This window comes from Engystomops pustulosus, chromosome 1 (assembly GCF_040894005.1).
Source record: "Engystomops pustulosus chromosome 1, aEngPut4.maternal, whole genome shotgun sequence".
NCBI classification, from domain to species: domain Eukaryota; kingdom Metazoa; phylum Chordata; class Amphibia; order Anura; family Leptodactylidae; genus Engystomops; species Engystomops pustulosus.
In genome coordinates, this window is record NC_092411.1 from 29,342,685 (window position 1) to 29,370,286 (window position 27,602).

The following is a 27,602-nucleotide window of genomic DNA, read 5'->3' on the forward strand; positions in this document are numbered from 1 at the left end:
AAGAGGCAATGTTTTCCTTATCCCATCCAGCATCAATGGCTGCAAGTCTCCACTTGCATGCAAGGCGAGTTCTTACTTCCCAAAATATTGCAACTCTGGGTGGATTGTCGGCTAAAGGTGAATTGGGAGCCATTGTTCTTTAATGTTGGACATGTGAAATAGTCATTGGGGATGATTTATCATACACTGACACAGAGGCACATTGTGTACCAGTGTGTGATTGAACGCCACCCCTGCAGCTGTGCCACGTCTGCCAAATCCAATGGTCCGCTGCATTGCTGGCCATTTGTACGCCTGATTCTGTCACCAGTTTCTAGTGCAGGATACAGGTAGTGCACATGTGTGGAGCACCAGGGCCAGTGCTAACACTAGTCATACCTTGGCAAGTGCCGGGGCCCAGAGTTGCTAGGGGTCCACATAAGACTTCACAACAGGAATCCATGGGGGGCTGTATCTAGTGAATCCATAGTGAGGGGGCTCTATATAAAATAACCATGAAGGGGCTGTTTGGGATAATTAACTGGGGAATATTTTAGGGAACAGGAGACTGTTCCTAACATTACCTAACAGTTATCCTCAGGTAGACACATTGTGGTTCCCTGTAGTCAATTCCAGATCACTGGACAGAGGTTGAAGGGTGAACACCAGGAGACACTTAGACAACACCTTGAGGGTCCGTCCACACGATCAGTTTTTCAGATGCAGTTTTTGGAGCCAAAAGCTGGTGTGGATGAAAATGGGTCAAGACAAATAATTGAAAGGTGCTGCTCCTCCTCTTACTTTTACTCCATTCCTGGTTTGGGCATCAAAAACTGAATCTGCAAAGCTGATCGTGTTGTCGCACCCTCAGGAGGAGACAAGTAAAAATCAATTGATTGACATGCTATGTTCACACCTGCTGCGTTCCATCTGCATCCGTCCAGTCTTATTACTTTTCTTTACCATTCTTTTCCATAATTGAATCCTGTACAGCGGCAGGCGGTTAATATTGCATAGACGTATTTTTAGTAATAATTCTATCTGATAACTGATTGGCAAATGGAGTTTTATGGTATCATTAGTTGGAAAGCGTCGAGCATTGTGGGCACCTTCTTGTGTAGTTGCCATAGAAACACATCTATTCCTCTTGGTAAAGGTCAGACTCGGAGTTTATCCTTTTGTTGCCGATGTCTCTTTATAATACTTGGCTGAAAATTACAGACTCTGTTCCTAGAATAGAAAGGAAAAGCAAGCAATTACATTGACCTTTACCATCTGTAATACACGAGTAATAAAACCCTATGAAACGTTACACAACATTTTACCAAGCAAACAGAGACCTATGAATGGAGACCTATAAATGGAGACCTATCCGAGTGTTTAATTTGTCATTTCAATTCATTTGGAATTGATATGCAGCAGACAATGGACTGAAATGAATGAAATCTCTCTGTGATCCAGCTCTGAAGCCTGGCACTGATGCCAGGGAGCATGGCACCTCAACAATGAGGTCAGATTGGCTACAAAGACTGGTGGGGTTGTCACGAGACGAGCCATTCTGGCTGATGGGCATGTGGTTCACCGCACCATGACAATGCACAATACAAGTATACATGGAAAGCTTCATGCATGACAGTTTTTTGGCAGTAACATGGGTTTGTGGTCCATGGACACACGAGAGGTGCAGAATTTTGAGCAGATATCCTGCTGGGATGCATGATCACTGTAGTGGATGAGATTTGACCAAATTTTATCCACACAAAAACCCACTGTGTATATTTAATTGTGTTGCAGCTTTCAACTGTTACTGGAGGGTAATTGAAATGCCCCATCCATGTGTCCCTCAGCACCAGCAGCAATCTCACTCACCTCTCCATGATCCAGCCGTGGCTCCCGTGGTCTGACGGGCGTATCCCTGCCTCCTAGTGCGTACGGGTTGGCTCTGCGAGATTTAAAGGGCCAGTGTTCTGCTAATTGGCGCTATCGGCCGCCTGACCTGATAAGTAGCCAGTCCCTTCTTTTGACCCCTGCCAGATCTTTGTGCTTCATAGCCTTAGAGAAAGCATTCCTGTTGTGATTTCTGTGCATTTTCCCCTGTGACTTTCTGCTACGCTCCTGACCCCGATTCCTTGCCGCTCGTCTTGACCCTCTGCTATGTCCTCAACTCCGATCCTGTGCCGCCTGTCCTGGCTTCTTGCTCATCTTGACACTCTGCTACGTCCTCAACTCGATCCTGTGCTGCCTGTCCTGGCTTCTTGCCTGTCCTAGACTCTGATCCTGCCTGCCGATTATGTTCCCAGCTTCGGCCACCACCGCAAGCAAAGTCGCACCTGCGGAGTGACCTGGTGGTATCGCGCCGTAGCAAGTCCAACCAGCTTTGCGGTGGGCTCTGGTGAATACCGAGTGCCACTTAGACTCCGTTCCCAGGTGTCAGCTTACGTGATTGCATAGGTCCACTACCCTGACACTAACGGCAACTGGAGAACATAGGTGCACCATAACTATGACTGCCGTGGTCTAAAAATGATGCAAATACATGTGGATACTGTGTTATTTCCATAATCATTCCATCTTCTCAAACATATTGAAGGAATGTTGACATGGACTGAGGATGGATAAAGAGATATTACAGTATAGTGTGACAACAATGCTGAATGGGTAACATTTATTATTATTTTTATAACTCCGGATTCATGAAGACTGGAGTTTTTTTCTGGTGCATTCAGTTTAATGGGCGAGCGCCACAATTATGTCAGACTTCCGAAATAAATGTGGTGGCCAGTGCGAATGCACACCAGAACACTGCTTTAAGTGCACAGTATTGTGTCGCAACACGCATAGTGCAATACTGGTGGAAACACTTCATAAATAGCAGTTTGCACATGTATTCATATGCAATGTACACCAGAATACAGGTGCAGATTGTGTCATAAATTTGGGCCACTGGGCCACATTTATAAGAGTGTTTGCACCAGTTTCCTCTCTGAATTTGCACTAAAAAGAATGTGCAAACTGCTTGTACATGTATTTATAAAGTGTCTGCACCAGTTTTGTGTTGTGGGTGCACTGTACACAAAATTCTGCACCTAAAGGGGTGTACCGAAGAAGAGTCAAACCGTATACCACATTTACTATAACGACACACTCAATGTTAAAGGTGCACACTTCCCGAGCGTTGCTGGGGTGCCAGATTATTAAGGAACATGCGCCACTTTAGATGGATCTGGCGCCCTGAATGTCCTGTACACTCCACAGGCAAACTGCCCACAGTACAGACCGCACTACTTGATAAATGTGGCCCAATGTCTTTGACCATCCTATAGAGATGGGATCACTTCTTGATAGGTAACAGTTTGGGCTGGTGAGAAGATCCCACTAAAGGAAGCACATTTTCCTCCACAAAATACAAGTAAGCTATTCAGTCGATAGACGTATTGATCCACATTAGCGGAATATTTCAGGTGCGTTACAGATGGAGGACTTTGCATAAATATCACATCAAGATCTGACACACGTTGATGAACGCTGGGATTAATTAACTACTTTTTGCTAAGATAATATCCAGAAAGATTATTGAGCAGTTTTTGCCGGAGGTTCTCTTGTCAGTCTGATGTCTAATTGCAGAATCTCCTTATTCTTGGAGTTATGATTGAAATTAATTAGCGTAACGCGCCAGAAACATTTCTGTCTACTCACAAGGTGCAACCATCATTTTCTTAAAGGCCTTGGTTGGCAGATTTCATTAGACATTTATGTCCAAATTCATTATCTAATCGATATCTACTGGTATTTAGAGATCTGCTTCATGGAAAGTCATTTTAGTAGATGGGACATAAATTTATTATGTTGCAGAGTGGAACTATTCCTGATATGGACTGCGACTGATTGATGTCACATTTCTAGATATGTTGAGGGAGATTTATTAGGCCAAATGTGGAAGAATTTTGGCTCAATTTGCAACGAAAATGAGATTTATTATGGGTTTTAGACACTTTTTCCTTTTAATATTTTTTATTGAGTCAAATAAATATTTGTTACATACATATATTGGAATAGATATCAGGCTCATTTTCCATTTAAGTAGTTAAAAAATTATCTTTTCAGTGTAATAACAAAGACAAATAACGTTTTCTTTTTAAACAACATCTGATCTGGTTACAAAGAGATTCACAGAAAATGTCTTATGTTTCTTAGGTTTGTATACCATTGTGAAGGCCATAGAACAGGATATTATGAACACACTCTTGAATGTAGAAAGGAAATTGTATCTAATCTAGCAGGGTTTGTTCTAGCTAGGGGGTCCCACATTATGTAGTGGGCTCTAAAGGTTTGGGTGCTGAGAGCAAGGGTTCTTTCCAGATGGCAGTGTTGGGTCAACCCCCCCTTCCCATTCTTATCTCCGCATTCGCCATACATAGACATTTCTTTAATTACATTTTATAAAACAAATGTCCCTAATAATTTCTAATAAATGTCACCAGCTGCATGCGACGAAAAACAGGGGGCGTGGCCATCAGAAAACTCGACGGATTCGGAAAAATTGCGCTCTTTAAAAAAAAAAGTGTCGCTTGACACACACTTACATGCACCACGGATAGGTTGGTGAACTGCGACGGACCTCGGTGGACCTCGGCGCAGCAGCGACACCTGGTGGACATTGGGCGCACGACCTTAGTGAATCGCCGGAAGACCTGAATCCTCGTTGGAGAACGCGCCGCTGGATCGGGTAAGTAAATCTGCCCCACTATGTTTAAAATACACCACAAAAAAGACCTGAGCGGGGAAGCGACACATTCAGGATTTTAGGCGTATGATCTTAGTGAATCGCCGCACGCTGCATTATAGACAAACATTGCACTTTCTGTGAACTCCGGTGAATAAATGTGCCCCTATGTAAACGTGTTGTAAATGAAAAGTGTGAGAATGCAGGCTAATATTGCATTCACATAGCGTTTATGTAAATGTGTTATATACATTGTGCTCAAGTTGCTTTGTCATACATATGGTTTAAATGAACCAGTGAAGTGATAACATTATGTCCTGGAGGGATTTATATCCTACACCCCCTAGTACCATATTTTTTGGACAATAAGATGCACAAAAAATCCTTAGATTTTCTCAGAAATCAAAGGTGCGCCTTATAGTCCAGCGCGCCTTATGTATGAACCGTACTTACAGACAACAGCTGCCTTGAGCTGTGCACAGGTCTGCCACCTGCTGGTCATTCATCCTTATAATCAGGTGCACCTTATATATGAACCTAGACGTTTTATCAGGCATTTATTGATGGTGCACCTTATAATCCGGTGTGCCTTATAGTCTGAAAAATATGGTATACAGTTTATATGTGGCCTGGGATAGAGTATACCCCCAGTACAGACAGTACCCAGGGTTGAAGTGGCCTGGCGGTTTGCTAGGCACTGCAATTATATTAGGGTTTGTATGCCAGAAAACCAATGTACAAACCCATATAAATGCCCCCTATGTGTGTTTATCTACTCCTCTCATTTGGTCCCTTCCCTTCTCCATAGACCATCAATGGGGAACCCGAATGTCTAGACTAAAACCAAAACCAGGAGCTCCAATGATAATCCAGCTCTACCTACACCTCCACATTCCTCCTGCTGTTCCAGGCACCCAAGGATGAGTCGCTTAACACAGAACATCCTGGGCTGTCTGGGACTGAAAGTCCTGTCTAGCGAACTCTATACTGGGGTGACAGCCTGAGTGCCCACAGAGAAGGCTCTGAGTGCCACCTCTGGCACCCATGCCATAGGTTCTCCACCACTGTTATAGACAACTGGCAGCTAAGGTCTGATATCAGTGTTAGTAGATAGTCCGTCTTGTCTACCAAGACGGATTCAGCAACAAATTTAGAGGGGGCAAATTCACCAGGCTAGTCTATGTTAATATCTGTATTGTGCATCACCATCCCTAGCTGAGCACAGCAAACCCTATTTTAAGTCACTTGGGCCCATGAAGTGCTGTTGGTATCATGTGTATGACGGATCATGGTGCCGCCTTATGGTTTCTATTACAAAATATCGAATATGATGCAGAATGGAGTGAGCACTAAACCTCTGTTTTAATCCAAGGTCAGATTTATCTGTTTATTTATAACTCCATCAATGAGATGTAATGCGTCTTAAATTCCCTCACCGCTTCCATTTCCTCTGTGCCGGTGAGATTTATGTTACCATGACAATAGCCATTTTGTGTCCCTGCGCTTCCCTGCGTGGACCATATATCCTGGTTCCTTATCTCGTCCATCCGCCTCACCGCTGTCAGTCAGAGTCCCTTCTGAATTAAGTCTCTTTATAGATAAAGTAAACTATTATTGCTACAAAGCTCGGAGATCACAATCAGATCCAACAAGTTTATTTCTTCATTACAAAAAAGGGAACTGATTTTCGGTGTGTTTTGTTTTTTTTCCGTAAAATAAAAGATTCATTTTCCCTCAATATTTTGTTTTCTGTTGCTGCATTATTGTGATATGGTATAACCATACTTGGCATGAAGATGGTGTAAAGGGCTAAAGGGAATGACGAGAAAACTGGAATACAAACCCATATAAATGCCAACTATTTTTCCTGTAGAATGATGGACTAATATTGGCATCATGTTAGCACATACCTGAATGTTCCAGCAGGCCGTTAAACTTCTGCTTTTATAGAGGTGGTCACAATTGCTGATCATCAATTAATACAAATGCTACTTATTTCCTATGGTAGCAGTAAAGGTACACTTCATTTTCACACACAGCTTCCGCATTTTGACCTACATTGTATTAAAAATATTTGCTCAGTGCTATAGAATAAGAAATATAGGCATTTAAAGGCATATTTGAGAATGTGAACTGAAAATAAAAATCCACAGTCAGAGCTGTGACTGATCAGACACGTTCTGTAGCCGCTTCGGACCGTGCGCCACATTTATTACTGTGACTCGACAGAGTGGTGTTGAACACTCTATGTTAAAGAAACACCAAAAAAGTGGTGCACACTTTCCGAGCAGCTCAGGGGGGCGCCAGATTAATGAAGAATCTGATGTGCATCAGTATTCAATAATCTGCCACACTCTGCATATAAGGGAGGAAAACTCCTACTTTTAATAAATAATATCTTTAATTACACATGATGCCCGTTCTACAGCACAGATCTTCTGGTGCTATTTTAAAGTTTCAATACACATTGTTAAAATGACACCAGTAAGTTTTAGCTTCTTTAGAGCCCAGTATAGCAGAATCTGAAGCGTTGTTCTACCTCTGGCCTTTCTGGAAAAACAAGACTTTTCTCAGCTTATTTGCAAATGACTTTGGGGACAATTTTGTAAATTGGTCATGTGTTAAATAAAATAAGGAATAATAGGAAAGATATTTCATACCTTACCTGAGGGTACTATTGACAGGTTACCTTAAGGACATTTCTAAATGTGTCTGATGAAAGTGCCAATGAACTGGTCTGGATTTCAATGAGAAATTTATAGCTATATGACCGGAGCAGGGGGGTAACTTTCTTGATGCAAAATCTTTAACTGTGGTGTTTTCAGCACTACCCCATCCTTAGTGTACTGTACCTATATAAACACTAGATAACAGTAGATAAGTGTTTCATTAAATATTAAGAATTGGTTCTGATTTATTTAATATTTTTTTGTCTTAGAAAATTGCCGATCTCTTGTCCTTGGGCACCTCTAGTCCTATACATATGTAAATTACTCTGCATAGTAATATTCCTCATAGATAGAAAAGTTAAATGCAGGCGTCTCTTCCATAGAGGAACCAGTTAATTGGAAGTGACTACTCTACTGCCATACATAACCTAAGTGTCAGATATCCCTATAAATAGAAAGTGCACAGCAAGCCTGTGAGGAGTGTGAAAATCAGAAGGATCCTCAAAGCCCCTCGTCATCACCTCAACTTATATAATCACATAGAGGCTAATTCACACAGTCACCCAAAATAACTCACCGGCAGCTTCCAAGCCAATTACCCCGAGACTTCCTGTTTACCACCGATCCTTTCTCTCCTGTATATCTTATTGCAACAAGAAACTGTGCAAGAAGATTTAAAAAAAAAATTCTCAAAAATTACATGTCACCAAAAAAATGTATACATGGAAAGCTCATAAAATGTGTGACACCATATCATACAAAGTCTACAGCAGGAGGCACGTACATCTGATGTGCTGGAGCCTCACCTTTCACCCCTTGAGATTTTATAATACATCAATTTGCCTCTTCCACACATAACAACGTAAGATTTTCTTCTTTAGAATATTTCAAGCCGTCAGCCCTTTGTCATAAAATGTTGAAGATTCTTTGTGTCCCGTGCAGTGTGTGACCTGAAACTCGTGAGTGATCCCTATTGTAATGTAGGTATCAGTACAGGATCTGTGTGAATAAGCTGGGAGACAGCTCAATGTAAGGCTCAATAGCCCTTGAGCTTTGTGTTTGTTCATGTTCTCACCCACGGTACTGTGTAAATGTCACATCCGGGCCTTTAATCTCCAGGAGCCATTTGGCTTGATTGTCAGGTAGCAATACAAATGATGAAGACGCTCACAACTCCAGCAGGTGAAGAGCAGTATGTGCTAAAGGCATTGATCATATTCCGTATTCCTGTATCATCATAGAATATGATCCTTTCATTACCGTTACTAAAAAAAACCTATGTACAAGCAAAATCTTCTAAGCAACCACTTTTTTTTGGATTGGGGTGGGGGTCGAACACCTGATACCCTCTGAGCAGGAGTTATGGAGCTGCAAAAACAGAATTGGAATTACCAAATTGCCAATTTAGAGGACATCTACCTATGGGATCAAGGATTGTAAACCCAGTACACTGAGATATTGGTGTGTGCCCCCTCTGGCAGGATCTGCTCTTCTTTAGGCTTCCTATGCCCTTGTTTTTAAGAAACATAGGCTTTTAAAATTATGCTAATGAAACTGAGGTGCTCCAAGCTCCATTCACCTCTATGGAGCCTGGAGCCTCCAAGGCTTATTTGCATAATGTTAAAAGCCTTTTTTTCGTAAAAACCAGGGCGCAGAGCCAGGCCTGAGGGGCCATACACCAGCATGTAGGTGTGCTTGGTTTACAATCTGGTGGTAGATGTCCTTTAAGAGCAAAATTTTCTAGCTAACCGACTAATCTGATATTGATGACCTGTCCTAATGAATAAAAATAAAAAGACCCGACGTTCTGCTTTGGTTTAGACTGCGCGACCTGGAGGTATTGCCGGATTGGCAGCCAAACGGTGTCCCCCTGGCCGATCATAGCCATGGCTAGTTTCTAGGGGCTTTAATTTGCCGATTTGGCTGTTCGGCCGCCAATCTGGCAATATGTCCGGGTCGTGCTGCCAAACGTTGGGTCCGCTCATTTCTACTAATGAACAGTCATCAATTTCAGATTCCTAAAACCCTCTTATAATGAGGTAGGGTGCTTTGTAACAACGCCAAGAAGGCATTGGCACATTTAGCAAAATTTGTGCAGGAAAATGGTTAGCCCCCACTCAGGGTTAACTTACTGATCAGTGATGGGACTCCCCCATAAATCATGAAAATTGTGGCCCCAAACGAATGGAGCAGCCGGTTTCTCAGTCAGTGCCATAGCAATAGAGCAGCATGGCACATGCACCAGTGTCTGCTCTGTTCATTGAGGAGAAAACGGATACTTTTTCTCCCATCACGGAGATTCTCACCTATCAGAAAGTCTCCTGTGGAAAGAGGCTATCTTGTTTGGACTGAATAACCCTTTTAAGTGCCTCAGATTGAAAAAAGGCCTTTTATAAATCTTTTCAAATCTATAAAATGGGACATAACCAAAATCAAAAACATACTGGGTCAACCCGATACTATGCAGTTGAAAAAATTGCTCATTTTGAAAAACGGGACAGCGCTCAAATGTCCAGATTGCCCCTCTGTATTCCAGGATGGTGGTGGAGCCTTACATACAGAAGGTCCTGGGTTTAATAACCAGAAAGACAATTTGGTTTTCCTTGTCAGCTTCAAGTCCTTTTCCACAATTTGTAATATAACATGACATAAGCGACAAAACGGTGACATTTTTCTTGCCAAAAAATAAAATGAATATAACTTGTAATATTTTGTTATTTCAGGACACAGCTGGACAGGAGAGGTATCGCACTATTACCACAGCTTATTATCGAGGGGCAATGGGTTTTATCTTAATGTATGACATCACAAATGAGGAATCGTTCAATGCAGTGCAGGACTGGTAAGTGCCTCTTGTTTCTTGTAGTCTCATTATTCAGTGGCCCACGGTACATTTCCGAATGACATGTTTTTATTTGTGCCGAATTGAATCCCACTGCTCAGGCGAGTGACAGGCGATAAAACGCAGCGCCTGTCATGTGCCTCTCATCATATTAACACAGTGCGAGGGAAACATGTTGTGTCTGTGGATAGGCAGATGCCTGCTACACTGTAATGTATAGCGATTCTATATATAGGAAGCTTGGAATTTACTAAAAATTCTAAAGCCAGAGGATTGATGGATGTCTCTTCTGAACCATCCAAAGAATGTCAACTTTTGTGCAGGGACTGTCATCCTAAGCATCAAGCTGTGTATTAGAGCCCATGGGTCTTAATGCAACACTATTTCTGGTCAAATATATATATATATATATATATATATATATATCATATACTCTATATAAGTGTATATAGAGGCAGTCCCCGGGTTACATACAAGATAGGTTCTGTAGGTTTGTTCTTAAGTTGAGTTTGTATGTAAGTCAGAACCGCATACTTTATTATTGTTACCCCTGTCAAAATTTTTTTGGACAATTGGATTTTAAAAATGTTGGGTTGTCATAAGAATCAATATTAACAATAAATCTTCATTACAGACACCTGTGATAACTGTTATAGCTGATTATTGTAGCCTAGGACTAAAGTACAGTAAATTACCAAAATCCAGAGGTCCATTTGTAACTAGGGGTCGTATGTAAGTCAGGTGTTCTTAAGTAGGGGACCGCCTGTACTTTGTATGTGTATAAGCTGGTTTTACCTTTCTGGTCTGCATCTGTATATTCCTTAGTTTTCTTGAAGCTGCTATAGTGTCTACACAGGTGCTCCCCTACATAAGGCCACCCGACTTACAGATGACCCCTAGTTGAAGATGGACCCCTCTGCCCACTGTGACCCCTGGTGAAGCTCTCTGGATACTTTACTATAGTCCCAGACTGCAATGATCAGCTGTAAAGTGTCTGTAATGAAGCTTTATTGATAATCCTTGGTCCAATTACAGCAAAAATTTTGATACTCCAATTGTCACTGGGGAAAAAATTTTTTTTTTCTGTCTGGATCTACAATTATAAAATATACAGTTTTGACTTACATACAAAGTCAACTTAAAAACAAACCTATGGACCATATCGTGTATGTAACCCGGGGACTGCCTGTACATGGAAAGTAGGGTAGAATCTACTCAGAAAACACTTTACCTCTCTTGAAGCAGCAGCATGTTCATATAGGATCCTATAGAAAAATACTGAGAAGTATTGATGTAAATAAATTACCAATGGGGTGAGATGAAATGACCTATTAGGCTCCAGCAGCCTTTTTCCATGTCTGTATCTATATTCCCACACTGCGTTCCTAATCACTCTTCCCCTCTCCTTTCCATATACTTTTATGTAATCTAAAACATCTGTGAGTCCAGTCTAAAGTTGGTAGGGTCAAATAGATAAGTACAGCGCATCCCCTCTCTTCTCCCTTTTATGTTGTATAAATGACTCTAGTCTTAGGGCCACTTTGTATCAGATATTGGGGCACATCTACTTACCTGGTCCCTCGGAGTTCCCGAAAGTGCATTGTCCGACGACAATGTACTATGCCGTGATTCACTAAGATCGTGCGTCCAATATCCTGCATGTGTCACTTCCCCGCTCAGGTCCCACAGAGTTCACCGTCTTCTTCCAGGTGCATGTAAGTGCATTGGATGCAACACAATTTTAATCTTAAATCCTGTATCAGTCTGAATCAGTCGGATCATCCGACGGCACTCCCCCCGATTTCTGTCACATGAAAGCCGGCGCCAAAATCGGATCACGTGCGACACAATCCTCTGCTAAATCCCTGTCACAGCGGCGCAAATCCTTAAAATGCCGGGTAGTCCGACAGAAATGCGATCTGCGGACCCTTAGTAAATAAGCCCCATTGTGCGCCAATGGGGTGTGGTAAACCAGGTGTGGTAAACACACAGAACAGAACTCTCTATTATACCTTATACCTATCCATTTTGGCTCACAATCACTTTTGCGAAACACTGAAGACCTAATGGCACTTAGGAGAACAAAATAGCAAAATATGAGGTAGAATAAGCGTTTTTCTCTGATAAGATATATTACAGTGTTTCTTATGTTGCTTTTACCTTGTAATTTGCACAAATTGTAATTTGCATAAATTTACCTAAATTTGTGTAATTTTTGGTTGAGAAGTAAATTAATATATTTATAGAAAATCCATGGATACTATAACATTGTAACTTGTTATTAAACTCCTTAAACAAACTTTAGTCTTATTTAACAAATCCTTTTTTTTTCACATAATTTGGAAACAATCCAAAACCTAATCCAAATCTCCAAAACTGAAAGTGTCTAAACTTAAGGAAGGTGTGAATGCAAATTAGGCAATTATAAGGACGACTGAAGGTAAAGGGATTTTCCCGGCATCTGAAGGAAAGCTTTGCTGATCCAATATTTTGTAACACAAAGTAAATACATAGGTCAATGTTCAGCATCTTCCTCTTTGATGAAATAGAGAAAGACAGTTTCCATGGGAACCAAGGGTTTGTCTTCCCAGAATCTGGAAAACATCTAATGTCTTCTTTGTGTGTCGGTGTCTGCTTCTCATCTCGGGCAGCTTAGCACATCTCTTACACATTAACACGTCTAAATCTGTATATGAACACCTTGCAAGATGATTTCCACATCAAATACATATTCATGTCTCCAATCAGAATTAGAGTCTTGTCAGATCCTTGCAAAAATCTTCAAAAAGATCTTTTCCAAGTTTAATAATCGACAATAAAATCATTACATGGTTCATAGATTATACAGAAGAGTGTGGGTGTCATTAGAGAGTGTAGAAGTTATAGTCACCCCTTGGCCCCAAAGTTTCCACCAGATCAATCCATATATGATGTGTTATACTTTGGGGCCTAGTACAGATTTTAAAATGGATCCAAGGACAATAAGCTCAGTTCTGAAAGTCTAGGAGAACATTGCACCCGTTTTTATTTTGCCCCGGCCTCTTCCTCCGGTTCTAGTTGTATCCTTCAGGCATTCCTATCTTATTTACTTGAGTTCCCAATGGACTCCTTCTGCACCCCTGCTTCCTTGCTGCAAAACAAAGCTGTAGATCTGTATAGTTCTCATGGCTATGCACCACATCCTGGTGTGATATTCTTGGGGAGGCTATGTGATTTACAGATCAGCAGCCTCTCTGAGCCTGGGGATGTGTCTCAGGTGGCAATTCGGTGTCTGGTTTCTTCATTTTAACCTGCCAGTTTACCGTATATACTCAAGTATAAGCCAACCCAAATATAAGCTGAGGTACCTAATTTTATCACAAAAAAACGGGAAAACCTATTGACTTAAGTATAATCATAGGATGGGAAATGCATTGGTCACAGCCTCCACCCAGTATATAGTCAGCCAGCTCCCTGCCCCCAATTATATAGCTAGCCAACACCCTGCCCCCAGTATTTTTCTAGCCAACACCTTGCCCCTGATCATTTAGCTAGCCAACCTCTACCCCCCAGCATATAGCTAGCCAGCCCCCTGATCCTAGTATATAGCTAGCCAACCCCATGCCACCAGTATATAGTTAGACAATTTCCTGTCCCCAAGAATATAGCCAACCCTCTGCCCAAGTATATAGCTACCCAGCCCCCTGCCCACGAGTATATAGATAGCCAACCTCCTGCCTCTCAGCATATAGCTAGACAGTCCCCTGCCCCCAGTATATAGCTAGCTAACCCCCTGCCCCCCAGTATACAGCTGGCCAGCCCAATGCCCCCTAGTATATATCCCTCCCCAGTATATAGCTAGCCCACCCATGCCCCCAAGTATATTTCCAGCCCCCTGTCCTCAGTATATAGCCAGCCAGCCACCCCCCAGTATATAGTTGACCCATGCCCCAGTATATAGCAAGCCAGCCCATATCCCCTAGTATATAGTCAGCCAGCTCCCAGTATATAGCCAGCCAGACCATGCCCACTCAGTATATAGCCAGCCCATGTCCCCAGTATATACCTAACCCATGCCCCCGTATATAGTCAGTCATCCCATGCCCCCCTGGATATAGCCAGGTCCCGGTATATAGCCAGCCAATGCCCCCCAGTATATAGTCAGCCACCTGCCCTAATTGTATAGCAAGCCCTCGCCCACTGTATGCCCAGCAGATAAAAACTCCATACTCACCTTTTCGATGCCCCCCGCATGTCCTCTTCTTGCGTCCAGCGGTCCCTTACATCATAGTGTGTGCCAGAGTGCAAAGACCTGTTGCTAGAAGCATTAAGAGAAAGCAAGAAGAGGACCTGCAGAGGGGAGTCGGAATGAGAGCGTTGGGTTTATTTTTTAATAGAATCGAGGATAAGCCGCGTTTAGTTTTTTAGCATTTTGTGCTGAAAAACTTGGCTTATACTCAAGTTCATACAGTAATATTCATGTGACTGTTATTGACTTGACTTGGTTTTGACTCGGTTTGTTAAACTTTATTGTCTCAGTTGTCTTATTCTTGTCTATTTGTTTGTGTTTCTGAACTGTACGTTTATCAGGGGTAGAGACCACCTCCTAGTTGTCACAAGCCTGAAAAGTAGGCATAAGCAGAGGCTGTGATTATATTCCGATATTCAGAACCTCCTAACACAAGACGGTGGTACCTTTGAGTCAGGGCATGGGTAGCAAAAAGAAGTGTACTTGCCATGCTTTGACTCCCAGTTCCAACATCACACATGGTCTTTCAGTCCTATCTTTCCCCGGAATAAGGCGGCGTGCCGCATGTTTCTCTATGGAGAGAGAAACCGCTCACCCCCTCATCCTCTCCCCGATGCCGACGCGTGCCTGCAGTACTACGGTATGGTGGGCACACGTTAGTGTGAATGTAGCCTTAGTCTGGTAAATCCTGATCATGCACTGAGTGAGTCAGAGCAAACCCTCTCCTGGTCAAGAAGCTTAGGGTACATTCACAGAAGGGGGTTGCGCGGTGCACTTTTGTCGGACTGTGCACCTTTTTCTAGGCTGAAACAGCTTGCACAGGTATTTAAGAAGTGTGTGCGCTGCAATTGTGTCGCACGCAACCCTTTTGTGGCACAGCTAAGCTAACCTCCATGCAACACAAATTAGGGGGCGTGCCGTCGGACAGTCCGACTGATTCTGACCGAGTGCCGTATTTAACTTTACGTTAAAAGTGCACCACAAAAAAGATGGTGAACTCTGTCGGGCCAGTGTGGAAAGCGCAAGATTAATGATTTCTGGCGCACAATCTTAGTGAATCGCCGCACACAGCATTATAGATGGACAATGCACTTTTAGTGAACTGTCCGAATTTGTAAGTAAATGTGCCCCAATGTACGCTCGCCCAGGCCGAAGTTTGAGAGAACATGCAGCCGCACGCTGGAGAGGAGGAGAGATCAGCGATGTTCATCCCTTCCCTCTTCATAGAGAAGCGAGCGGCCGGTGCTTTAACTGCCTGTCTACACCCACTGACGTTGCTATGGGAGCTCTGTAATGTGTCACTCTTTAATGTTTCTATCTATATATATTTTTTTTTTATCCAATAGATGCCTTTTTAAAAAAAAAATTGCAAGAATAAAAAAAATCCAATTAGTCAATGACAGGCCCGAAAACTGGGCCAATATATCACAGGCAGACAATGCAGTCTTGATAAATGAATCCTGCGAAGTCATTTTAAGGAGATCTATCTCTGTGGTTTTACAGGGGAGGAATATTTCTTCTATTTTGACAAGTCTGTGGGATCGTACAATGAGGAGATAAAGGATAAGTGTTCCTTTCCCCCGCTCCTTAAATACACGTCTGCCTCCTGTGATATTTCCTTTTGCAGTAATGAACTATTTATATTACAGCTTTTTGCAAATAATCCATCATTTCTGGCGATGAGGTTTACATAAAGAGCTGTCACTGAATACAATTCCAGGCAGATACTGCGAGTCCTGTGTAGCCTGATAATTAGCGAGCCTTCAAGAGCCTTCCCGTCTTGTGGATCTGTGTCTCTAGAATGGGCGTCCGTTCAGAGATGGTTATGCCCTATTATCCATTAGTGTTTAATGGAAAGAGAATTTTATGTTCTCCAAGGAGACTGTTCTGTTGAACATATGTTAGGAGGTCACTAATGCAGAGAGAAATAATTGGGCGCCGGTGCTCGGTTGGGTGCCATAAGAGACTGTGCCCACTCAAAGTCTGAGATTTACAAGAAACTACTGTTGATATATCCTCAAGGGATCCACATGGATTAAAGAGGGATCTGAACATGATAGAAGAGAGAAACAAACTGTAAAATTATTCTTTGCGGTACAACATCAACAAGAATAATTGTATCCACTGTCGAATCAGTGAGAGAGTTGGTGAGATGTCTACCATGTGCGACTGAGGGTGGGTTACATATAGTGTACTGGAAGGGATGGGTGGGAAATCAGCTGGCATCAAGACTGCAGAAAGCTATAGGTTGTGACAGTGATGGACAACCTTTTGTGCTCAATGGGGCACATTTACTAAGAACAGTGCAAAGAGTGCGCCAGATAGATCATTTCTGGCACACTTTTGTATGAACTTGGTGCCCCACCACCACTTTTTTAGTACCTTTAACAAAGGGCGTGCATTTCTGTTGGACATTGCATGTTAAATCTGGCGCACGGCTCAACTGAGCACCAGAACGCCCCCTTCAGTGCAGAAATTCGTGTTGCATGAAAAAAATACTGCAGCTGCACCACAAACTGGTCGCATGTAACACAAATGTGGTGCGGACACTTCTTAAATACCTGTACAAGCATTTTGCACTAAAAATAACGTTCAAAGTCCCACAGAAAACTGACAAATGGCCCTTAGTAAATGTGCTCCAATGTGTGAAAATTAGAGATGAGCGAACACTAAAATGCTCGGGTACTCGTTATTCGAGACGAACTTTTCCCGATGCTCGAGTGCTCGTCTCGAATAACGAACCCCATTGAAGTCAATGGGAGACTCGAGCATTTTTCAAGGGGACCAAGGCTCTGCACAGGGAAGCTTGGCCAAACACCTGGGAACCTCAGAAAAGGATGGAAACACCACGGAAATGGACAGGAAACAGCAGGGGCAGCATGCATGGATGCCTCTGAGGCTGCATAATCGCACCATTATGCCAAAATTATGGGCAACAGCATGGCCATGACAGAGTGACAGAATGAAGCTAGATAGCATCTAAAACATCCAATAATTGACCCTGACACTATAGGGGACGGCATGCAGAGGCAGCGGCAGCAGGCTAGAGAGTGTCATGGCGACATACCCTAAATGGACTCAGGCTTCAAACCAATGGGTGGCAGAGAGGAACCAAAGGAGGTGAGCAAGAAGCGCTCAAATAATATCGGTACATGATAAAAGTTTGCCAGTATATTTTGTGGATTACACAGCAGGGTGGCGACAAAGTTAACATGGAAGCCATGAAAACAACCCAAAATTCTGCCTGACACAGCTCGTTTGATAAGGGGACGATGTATGGAGGCAGTGAACTAGTAGTAGATTAAAGGTGCTGCAGTTAAAACTATGTTAGTTGGATCTTGGCATGGAGCTGGCGCTCCGCTGCCAGGCGAGCTTTCGCCAATCCAAGCCCCTGTCTCTAGGCTACTCCCCAAACAGCACTTCTAAGAACCTTTTGTATAAGATCAAGTGTAGTAGCGTTCTTATAAGTTTAGGATATGCCGGGTGAGGGGAATGTAAACAGATGCGCAAGAAGCGCTGAAATAATATCCCTAAATGGTAAAAGTTTGCAAGTATATTTTGGGGATTACACAGCAGGGTGGCGACAAAGTTAACAACTTTGATGTGGAATGCCCTGTAATAGCTCTTGGGCGGTGTGCCTTTTATCGCCTAGGCTCAGCAGTTTCAGCACCGCCTGCTGTCGCTTAGCGACGGCACTGCTGCTGTGCCTAGAGCTACCGACTGATGGCGCCATGCCCACGGATGGTAATTCGGAGGAGGAGGAGGTGGAGGAGGGGTGGGAGGAGGTATAGTAGGCCTTTGAGACCTGGACCGAGGTAGGCCCCGCAATTCTCTGCGTCGGCAGTATATGACCAGCCCCAGGGTCAGACTCGGTCCCAGCCTGCACCAAGTTAAGTGTAGTAGCGTTCTTATAAGTTTGGGATATGGCGGGTGAGGTGAATGTAAACAGATGCGCAAGAAGCGCATGATGCGCATGGAGCTGGCGTTCCGCTGCCAGGCGAGCTTTCGCCAATCCAAGCCCCTGTCTCTAGGCTACTCCCCAAACAGCACTTCTAAGAACCTTTTGTATAAGATCAAGTGTAGTAGCGTTCTTATAAGTTTAGGATATGCCGGGTGAGGGGAATGTAAACAGATGCGCAAGAAGCGCTGAAATAATATCCCTAAATGGTAAAAGTTTGCCAGTATATTTTGTGGATAACACAGCAGGGTGGCGACAAAGTTAACAACTTTGATGTGGAATCCATGAAAACAACCCAAATTTCTGCCTGACACACCTCGTTTGATAAAGGGACGATGTATGGAGGCAGCTATATGGACGACTTTTGGAGGTAGCAATGGAGACAACGTGTGGAGGCTGCTATGGAGACAATTTAATTTGGATAGTGCCTGTATGTGGCAGTCCCAAACATTTTTCAAACCAGAGGAGCAGGTAGGTGGCCCTCCAGTAAAATGGGATAGATTGAGTGCCTGTATGTGGCAGTCCCAAAAATGTTTCAAACCAGAGGAGCAGGTAGGTGGCCCTCCAGTAAAATGGAATAGATTGAGTGCCTGTATGTGGCAGTCCCAAAAATTGTTCAAACCAGAGGAGCAGGTAGGTGGCCCTGCAGTAAAATGGAATAGATTGAGTGCCTGTATGTGGCAGTCCCAAAAATTGTTCAAACCAGAGGTGCAGGTAGGTGGCCCTGCAGTAAAATGGAATAGATTGAGTGCCTGTATGTGGCAGTCCCAAAAATGTTTCAAACCAGAGGAGCAGGTAGGTGGCCCTCCAGTAAAATGGGATAGATTGAGTGCCTGTATGTGGCAGTCCCAAAAATGTTTCAAACCAGAGGAGCAGGTAGGTGGCCCTCCAGTAAAATGGAATAGATTGAGTGCCTGTATGTGGCAGTCCCAAAAATTGTTCAAACCAGAGGAGCAGGTAGGTGGCCCTGCAGTAAAATGGAATAGATTGAGTGCCTGTATGTGGCAGTCCCAAAAATTGTTCAAACCAGAGGAGCAGGTAGGTGGCCCTGCAGTAAAATGGAATAGATTGAGTGCCTGTATGTGGCAGTCCCAAAAATGTTTCAAACCAGAGGAGCAGGTAGGTGGCCCTCCAGTAAAATGGGATAGATTGAGTGCCTGTATGTGGCAGTCCCAAAAATGTTTCAAACCAGAGGAGCAGGTAGGTGGCCCTCCAGTAAAATGGAATAGATTGAGTGCCTGTATGTGGCAGTCCCAAAAATTGTTCAAACCAGAGGAGCAGGTAGGTGGCCCTGCAGTAAAATGGAATAGATTGAGTGCCTGTATGTGGCAGTCCCAAAAATTGTTCAAACCAGAGGAGCAGGTAGGTGGCCCTGCAGTAAAATGGAATAGATTGAGTGCCTGTATGTGGCAGTCCCAAAAATGTTTCAAACCAGAGGAGCAGGTAGGTGGCCCTGCAGTAAAATGGAATAGATTGAGTGCCTGTATGTGGCAGTCCCAAAAATTGTTCAAACCAGAGGAGCAGGTAGGTGGCCCTGCAGTAAAATGGAATAGATTGAGTGCCTGTATGTGGCAGTCCCAAAAATGTTTCAAACCAGAGGAGCAGGTAGGTGGCCCTCCAGTAAAATGGAATAGATTGAGTGCCTGTATGTGGCAGTCCCAAAAATTGTTCAAACCAGAGGAGCAGGTAGGTGGCCCTGCAGTAAAATGGAATAGATTGAGTGCCTGTATGTGGCAGTCCCAAAAATTTTTTAAAACAGAGGACCGGGTAGGTGGCCCTCCAGAAAAATGGAATAGATTGAGTGCCTGTATGTGGCACTCACAAAAATTGTTTCAAACAGAGGACCGGGTAGGTGGCCCTCCAGAAAAATTAAATGCATGAAGTACTATAGCAAGAGCCAGTGGGCCCTGTCAAAAAAATAGCCAGTTTCCTCTGCTTTACTGTACAAAGAGGAGGAGAAGGAGGAAAATGAGGAGGAGGAGGAGGAGTGGATCAATTATTCAGGTTGAGCTTCCTTCACCTGGTGGAGATTGGAAATTCTGAGAAATCCAGCCTTTATTCATTTTAATAAGCGTCAGCCTGTCAGCGCTGTCAGTCGACAGGCGTGTACGCTTATCGGTGATGATGCCACCAGCTGCACTGAAAACCCGCTCGGACAAGACGCTAGCGGCAGGGCAGGCAAGAACCTCCAAGGCGTACAGCGCCAGTTCGTGCCACATGTCCAGCTTTGAAACCCAGTAGTTGTAGGGAGCTGTGTGATCATTTAGGACGATGGTATGGTCAGCTACGTACTCCCTCACCATCTTTCTGTAAAGATCAGCCCTACTCTGCCGAGACTGGGGACAGGTGACAGTGTCTTGCTGGGGTGACATAAAGCTGGCAAAAGCCTTGTAAAGCGTACCCTTGCCAGTGCTGGACAAGCTGCCTGCTCGCCTACTCTCCCTCGCTACTTGTCCCGCAGAACTACGCACTCTGCCGCTAGCGCTGTCAGAAGGGAAATACTGTTTCAGCTTGTGCACCAGGGCCTGCTGGTATTCATGCATTCTCACACTCCTTTCCTCTCCAGGGATGAGAGTGGGAAGATTTTGCTTGTACCGTGGGTCCAGGAGAGTGAACACCCAGTAATCGGTGCTGGAATAAATTCTTTGAACGCGAGGGTCACGGGATAGGCAGCCTAGCATGAAATCTGCCATATGCGCCAGAGTACCAACGCGTAAGAATTCACTCCCCTCACTGGCCTGACTGTCCATTTCCTCCTCCTCCAACTCCTCCAACTCCTCTTCTTCTGCCCATACACGCTGAACAGTGAAGGACTCAACAATGGTCCCCTCTTGTGTCTCGCCAACATTCTCCTCCTCTTCCTCCTCATCCTCCTCCACCTCCACCTCCTCCGATATGCGCTGAGAAACAGACCTCAGGGTGCTTTGGCTATCAACAAGGGAATATTCTTCCCCCGTCTCTTGTGACGAGCGCAAAGCTTCCGACTTCATGCTGACCAGAGAGTTTTTCAACAGGCCAAGCAGCGGGATGGTGAGGCTGATGATGGCGGCATCGCCACTGACCATCTGTGTTGACTCCTCAAAGTTACTCAGCACCTGACAGATATCAGACATCCACGTCCACTCCTCATTGTAGACTTGAGGAAGCTGACTGACCTGACTACCAGTTCTGGTGGAAGTTGACATCTGGCAGTCTACAATCGCTCTGCGCTGCTGGTAAACTCTGGATAACATGGTCAGTGTTGAATTCCACCTCGTGGGCACGTCGCACAACAGTCGGTGAGCGGGCAGTTGGAGGCGGCGCTGCGCTGCCCTGAGAGTGGCAGCATCTGGGCTGGACTTCCTGAAATGCGCACAGATGCGGCGCACCTTCGTGAGCAAATCAGACAGATTGGGGTATGTCTTGAGGAAACGCTGCACTATCAGATTTAACACATGGGCCAGGCATGGCACATGTGTCAGTCTGCCGAGTTGCAGAGCCGCCACCAGGTTACGGCCGTTGTCACACACAACCATTCCCGGCTTGAGGTTCAGCGGTGCCAGCCACAGATCAGTCTGCGCCGTGATGCCCTGTAATAGCTCTTGGGCGGTGTGCCTTTTGTCGCCTAGGCTCAGCAGTTTGAGCACCGCCTGCTGTCGCTTAGCGACGGCACTGCTGCTGTGCCTAGAGCTACCGACTGATGGCGCCGTGCCCACGGATGGTAGTTCGGAGGAGGAGGTGGAGGAGGGGTGGGAGGAGGAGGAGGCATAGTAGGCCTGAAACACCTGGACCGAGGTAGGCCCCGCAATCCTCGGCGTCGGCAGTATATGAGCAGCCCCAGGGTCAGACTCGGTCCCAGCCTCCACCAAGTTAACCCAATGTGCCGTCAGCGATATATAGTGGCCCTGCCCGGCAGCACTCGTCCACGTGTCCGTGGTCAGGTGGACCTTGTCAGAAACGGCGTTGGTCAGGGCACGGATGATGTTGTCTGACACGTGCTGGTGCAGGGCTGGGACGGCACATCGGGAAAAGTAGTGGCGGCTGGGGACCGAATACCGAGGGGCGGCCGCCGCCATGAGGTTGCGAAAGGCCTCGGTCTCTACTAGCCTATAGGGCAGCATCTCCAGGCTAAGCAATCTGGAGATGTGCACATTAAGGGCTTGGGCGTGCGGGTGGGTTGCACTATATTTGCGTTTCCGCTCCAGCGTCTGGGGTATGGAGAGCTGAACGCTGGTGGATGCTGTGGAGGATCGTGGAGGCGATGATGGGGTTTTTGTGGCAGGGTCCTGGGCAGGGGGCTGACTAGCAGCTGACACAGGGGAAGGAGCAGTGGTGTGCACGGCCGGAGGTGAACGGGCTTGTTGCCACTGAGTGGGGTGCTTAGCATTCATATGCCTGCGCATACTGGTGGTAGTTAAGCTAGTAGTGGTGGAACCCCTGCTGAGCCTGGTTTGGCAAATGTTGCACACCACAGTCCGTCGGTCATCCGGTGTTTCCTTAAAGAACCTCCACACTTCTGAAGATCTAGCCCTCGCCGCAAGAGCCCTCACCACGGGAGCTTCACTAGTTGACAGTGGCGCTGATGCACCAGCTCTGGCCCTGCCTCTCCGTCTGGCCCCACCACTGCCTCTTCCAACCTGTTCAGGTCGAGGACTCTCCTCCGTCTCAGAAGCACTGTGTTCACCCGGCCTCTCAACCCAGCTTGGGTCTGTCACCTCATCATCCTCCGATCCCTCAGTCTGCTCCCCCCTCGGACTTCCTGCCCTGACAACAACTTCCCCACTGTCTGACAACCGTGTCTCCTCATCGTCGGACACCTCTTTACACACTTCCACTACGTCAAGAAGGTCATCATCACCCACAGACTGTGACTGGTGGAAAACCTGGGCATCGGAAAATTGCTCAGCAGCAACCGGACAAGTGGTTTGTGACTGTGGGAAGGGTCCAGAAAACAGTTCCTCAGAGTATGCCGGTTCAAATGCCAAATTTTCCTGGGAGGGGGCAGACTGGGGGGGAGGAGGCTGAGGTGCAGGAGCTGGAGGAGTGGCGATTTCGGTGACATGGGTGGACTGCGTGGAAGACTGACTGGTGGTGGACAAATTGCTCGAAGCATTGTCAGCAATCCACGACATCACCTGTTCGCACTGTTCTGGCCTCAACAGTGCTCTACCACGAGTCCCAGTAACTTCAGACATGAACCTAGGGAGTGTAGCTCTGCGGCGTTCCCCTGCTCCCTCATCAGCAGGTGGTGTCTCACCCCGCCCAGGACCACGGCCTCTGACCCCTGCAGTAGTTGGACGCCCACGTCCCCGCCCTCGTCCTCTACCCCTAGCCCTCGGGTTAAACATTTTTAAAATGAGAGTTATAACTCTATTTTTTTTTTTACTTTTTTTTGTTTTTTTTTGTGTGTTTTTTTTTTTTTTTGTGTTTTTTGTTTTTTTTTGAGTTTTTAAAACCAAACAATGCTATCCTATTGCTATGGCTATTTTCTAGCCAAGTATCAAAGGAAGCACAGTACTATGCCAGATGAGATGACACTGAGTTATTGCCTAATAGAAATCCAACCCCTACTGAATTTTGCCACTTCGGCCTTTGCTATGGATATGTGCGCCACTAAGCGCAGAACACAGCGGTCGCAAGTCCCACTACAAATTGCTCAGAATTGGCAAGTACATGCACTGCAGAAACTACAGCCACCAGCAGATCAACCAGAAATCAAATATATAGAACGCTACTGTAGGCTTCAAGAAGCTGTTTGTATTCTCCTATGGCTATTTTCTAGCCAAGTATCAAAGGAAGCACAGTACTATGCCAGATGAGATGACACTGAGTTATTGCCTAATAGAAATCCAACCCCTACTGAATTTTCCCACTTCGGCCTTTGCTATGGATATGTGCGCCACTAAGCGCAGAACACAGCGGTCGCAAGTCTCACTACAAATTGCTCAGAATTGGCAAGTACATGCACTGCAGAAACTACAGCCACCAGCAGATCAACCAGAAATCAAATATATAGAACGCTACTGTAGGCTTCAAGAAGCTGTTTGTATTCTCCTATGGCTATTTTCTAGCCAGGTATCAAAGGAAGCACAGTACTATGCCGGATGAGATGACACTGAGTTATTGCCTAATAGAAATCCAACCCCTACTGAATTTTGCCACTTCGGCCTTTGCTATGGATATGTGCGCCACTAAGCGCAGAACACAGCGGTCGCAAGTCCCACTACAAATTGCTCAGAATTGGCAAGTACATGCACTGCAGAAACTACAGCCACCAGCAGATCAACCAGAAATCAAATATATAGAACGCTACTGTAGGCTTCAAGAAGCTGTTTGTATTCTCCTATGGCTATTTTCTAGCCAAGTATCAAAGGAAGCACAGTACTATGCCAGATGAGATGACACTGAGTTATTGCCTAATAGAAATCCAACCCCTACTGAATTTTGCCACTTCGGCCTTTGCTATGGATATGTGCGCCACTAAGCGCAGAACACAGCGGTCGCAAGTCTCACTACAAATTGCTCAGAATTGGCAAGTACATGCACTGCAGAAACTACAGCCACCAGCAGATCAACCAGAAATCAAATATATAGAACGCTACTGTAGGCTTCAAGAAGCTGTTTGTATTCTCCTATGGCTATTTTCTAGCCAAGTATCAAAGGAAGCACAGTACTATGCCAGATGAGATGACACTGAGTTATTGCCTAATAGAAATCCAACCCCTACTTAATTTTGCCACTTCAGCCTTTGCTATGGATATGTGCGCCACTAAGCGCAGAACACAGCGGTCGCAAGTCTCACTACAAATTGCTCAGAATTGGCAAGTACATGCACTGCAGAAACTACAGCCACCAGCAGATCAACCAGAAATCAAATATATAGAACGCTACTGTAGGCTTCAAGAAGCTGTTTGTATTCTCCTATGGCTATTTTCTAGCCAAGTATCAAAGGAAGCACAGTACTATGCCAGATGAGATGACACTGAGTTATTGCCTAATAGAAATCCAACCCCTACTGAATTTTGCCACTTCAGCCTTTGCTATGGATATGTGCGCCACTAAGCACAGAACACAGCGGTCGCAAGTCTCACTACAAATTGCTCAGAATTGGCAAGTACATGCACTGCAGAAACTACAGCCACCAGCAGATCAACCAGAAATCAAATATATAGAACGCTACTGTAGGCTTCAAGAAGCTGTTTGTATTCTCCTATGGCTATTTTCTAGCCAAGTATCAAAGGAAGCACACTACTATGCCAGATGAGATGACACTGAGTTATTGCCTAATAGAAATCCAACCCCTACTGAATTTTCCCACTTCGGTCTTTGCTATGGATATGTGTGCCACTAAGAGCTAAACACAACGGTAGCAAGTCCCCCTGCTAATTCCTCACAAAATGGTAAAAGATGCAAATTAAAATAAAAAAAGTAGAACGTTATTGTAGCCCTAAGAAGGGCTGTTGGGTTCTTTGAGAATCACTCCTGCCTAACAGTAAGCTAATAGAACACCCTAACGCTTTCCCTGAGCAGCAGCAGCTCTCTCCCTAGCGGCATCCAGAGACAGAATGATCCGAGCAGCGCGGCCAGCGGCTAGTCTATCCCAGGGTCACCTGATCTGGCCAGCCAACCACTGCTATCGACGTGTAAGGGTACCACGTCATGCTGGGTGGAGTGCAGAGTCTCCTGGCTTGTGATTGGCTCTGTTTCTGGCCGCCAAAAAGCAAAACGGCGGGAGCTGCCATTTTCTCGAGCGGGCGAAGTATTCGTCCGAGTAACGAGCAGTTTCGAGTACCCTAATGCTCGACCGAGCATCAAGCTCGGACGAGCATGTTCGCTCATCTCTAGTGAAAATGCATAAAAGAAAAACAAGCATAATGTCATGTTAGTGAAGGGGTGCAAGCCCTAAACTTACCCACAACCCCTGTCACCTCTTATGAAGCCTTGCAAACCCTAGTGGTTAGGGACTTCCGGTCGATGTCCCCTACACTAACTTGGTGCACAGAAAAGATAGCAAACACAGAGGGGCAAAAACATAAAACAACATAAAAGACAGAATAAGTAATGTCAGGCAGGACCAGGTTGAAACCAAGATAACGGTGCAACACAGAAATGAGAGGCAATAGCCTAAAATAGCCCAAGCAGAGGTCGGATACACAGAAAAGCAAGGCCAGTAGCAAAGACACAATTGTCAGAAGACTGAGATTTACCAGCATCCTCTGACAGAACTGGGCAGGATAAAAAGGGAATAATGGATGCTGCCCCCAGCAGATGACTGGTTCAGCCATCTATCACTCACGTCAAAGCTTTACACAAAACAAACTCACACTCAACTTTTGCCAAAGAAAAGATCCTGAAAGGCATCTGTCAAAGGCCGCCCTGGGTGTGGTTTTCAAGCACAGAAGCCTGAAACCTGATCCAGTTCAAAATACTGCCGAACAATTCAGAGAGTTCTGAAATATAACTGAGGTGTCACTTCTAGAAAAGCCATAATTTAGTCATATTTTGTACACTTGCAGAAGGGTAGGATTTTGGTAACTTCTTTAAGATAATGGCCAGAGTGTAAGGAGCACACAAGTCTGAAAGGGCTCTCCTGACAACCAACCACCACACCCCCACCGTAATCACTGGAATGGACCTTGATCCAGCCGTCTGGCGCTGACAGGGTAACTGTGAGACGCAAAATTCCTCAATAAGCTTTGTGCAGTTGGGAGCTCGGTCTTCAACAGAGGTGAAGTGGCCAGCTTTCACTCCGCGCTCTCAGGAGATGCTGACGCTGTCGGGTAGTGAAGCAAGGGTAGCAAGTTGACCCCATTGGGATTGGCGCTAGTGTGCATGTTTTACCTGCGCTTCTTTCACTTTGGCTATGAGATAACTATGGTAAATTCCATAGAAGTTGTGCAGGACATACCTTTTCTTTTCTCGAAAGGGCACTACAGGGGACTTGCTGGCCAACCATTGTTGTCATGCCAGGGGTCGCCATGTTTGGAGCCAAAAAAACTATAATGGGAGTAGAGAAAAAGTGTCTGTAGATGGAAAAATTCCTTTAAACCACAACCCCTTTGACTGAACTGGATTTTTTTTTGGAATACTGGATTGCACTACTCAGTGGGAAACTGTGGGAATCAGTCATCATATAGCATTATATTGTTGGTGAATTCTAAAAACAAAAAGCTTCTTGCATTCTCTTTAATACACCGAATGTCACTTTAATTTCACTGAAGTGA

The 27,602-nt window shown here is 44.9% G+C and overlaps 1 protein-coding gene across 2 annotated transcripts in view; it reads left to right on the forward strand.

Annotated features, from left to right (window-relative positions):
• Positions 1-27,602, forward strand: part of RAB3C (RAB3C, member RAS oncogene family) — a 130,395-nt gene that overhangs the window by 73,526 nt on the left and 29,267 nt on the right. For both annotated transcript variants that reach the window (XM_072136823.1, XM_072136814.1), the window contains exon 3: positions 10,095-10,213. In XM_072136823.1, the coding sequence (XP_071992924.1) occupies positions 10,095-10,213 (119 nt within the window). The remainder of the gene's footprint in view (positions 1-10,094; positions 10,214-27,602) is intronic.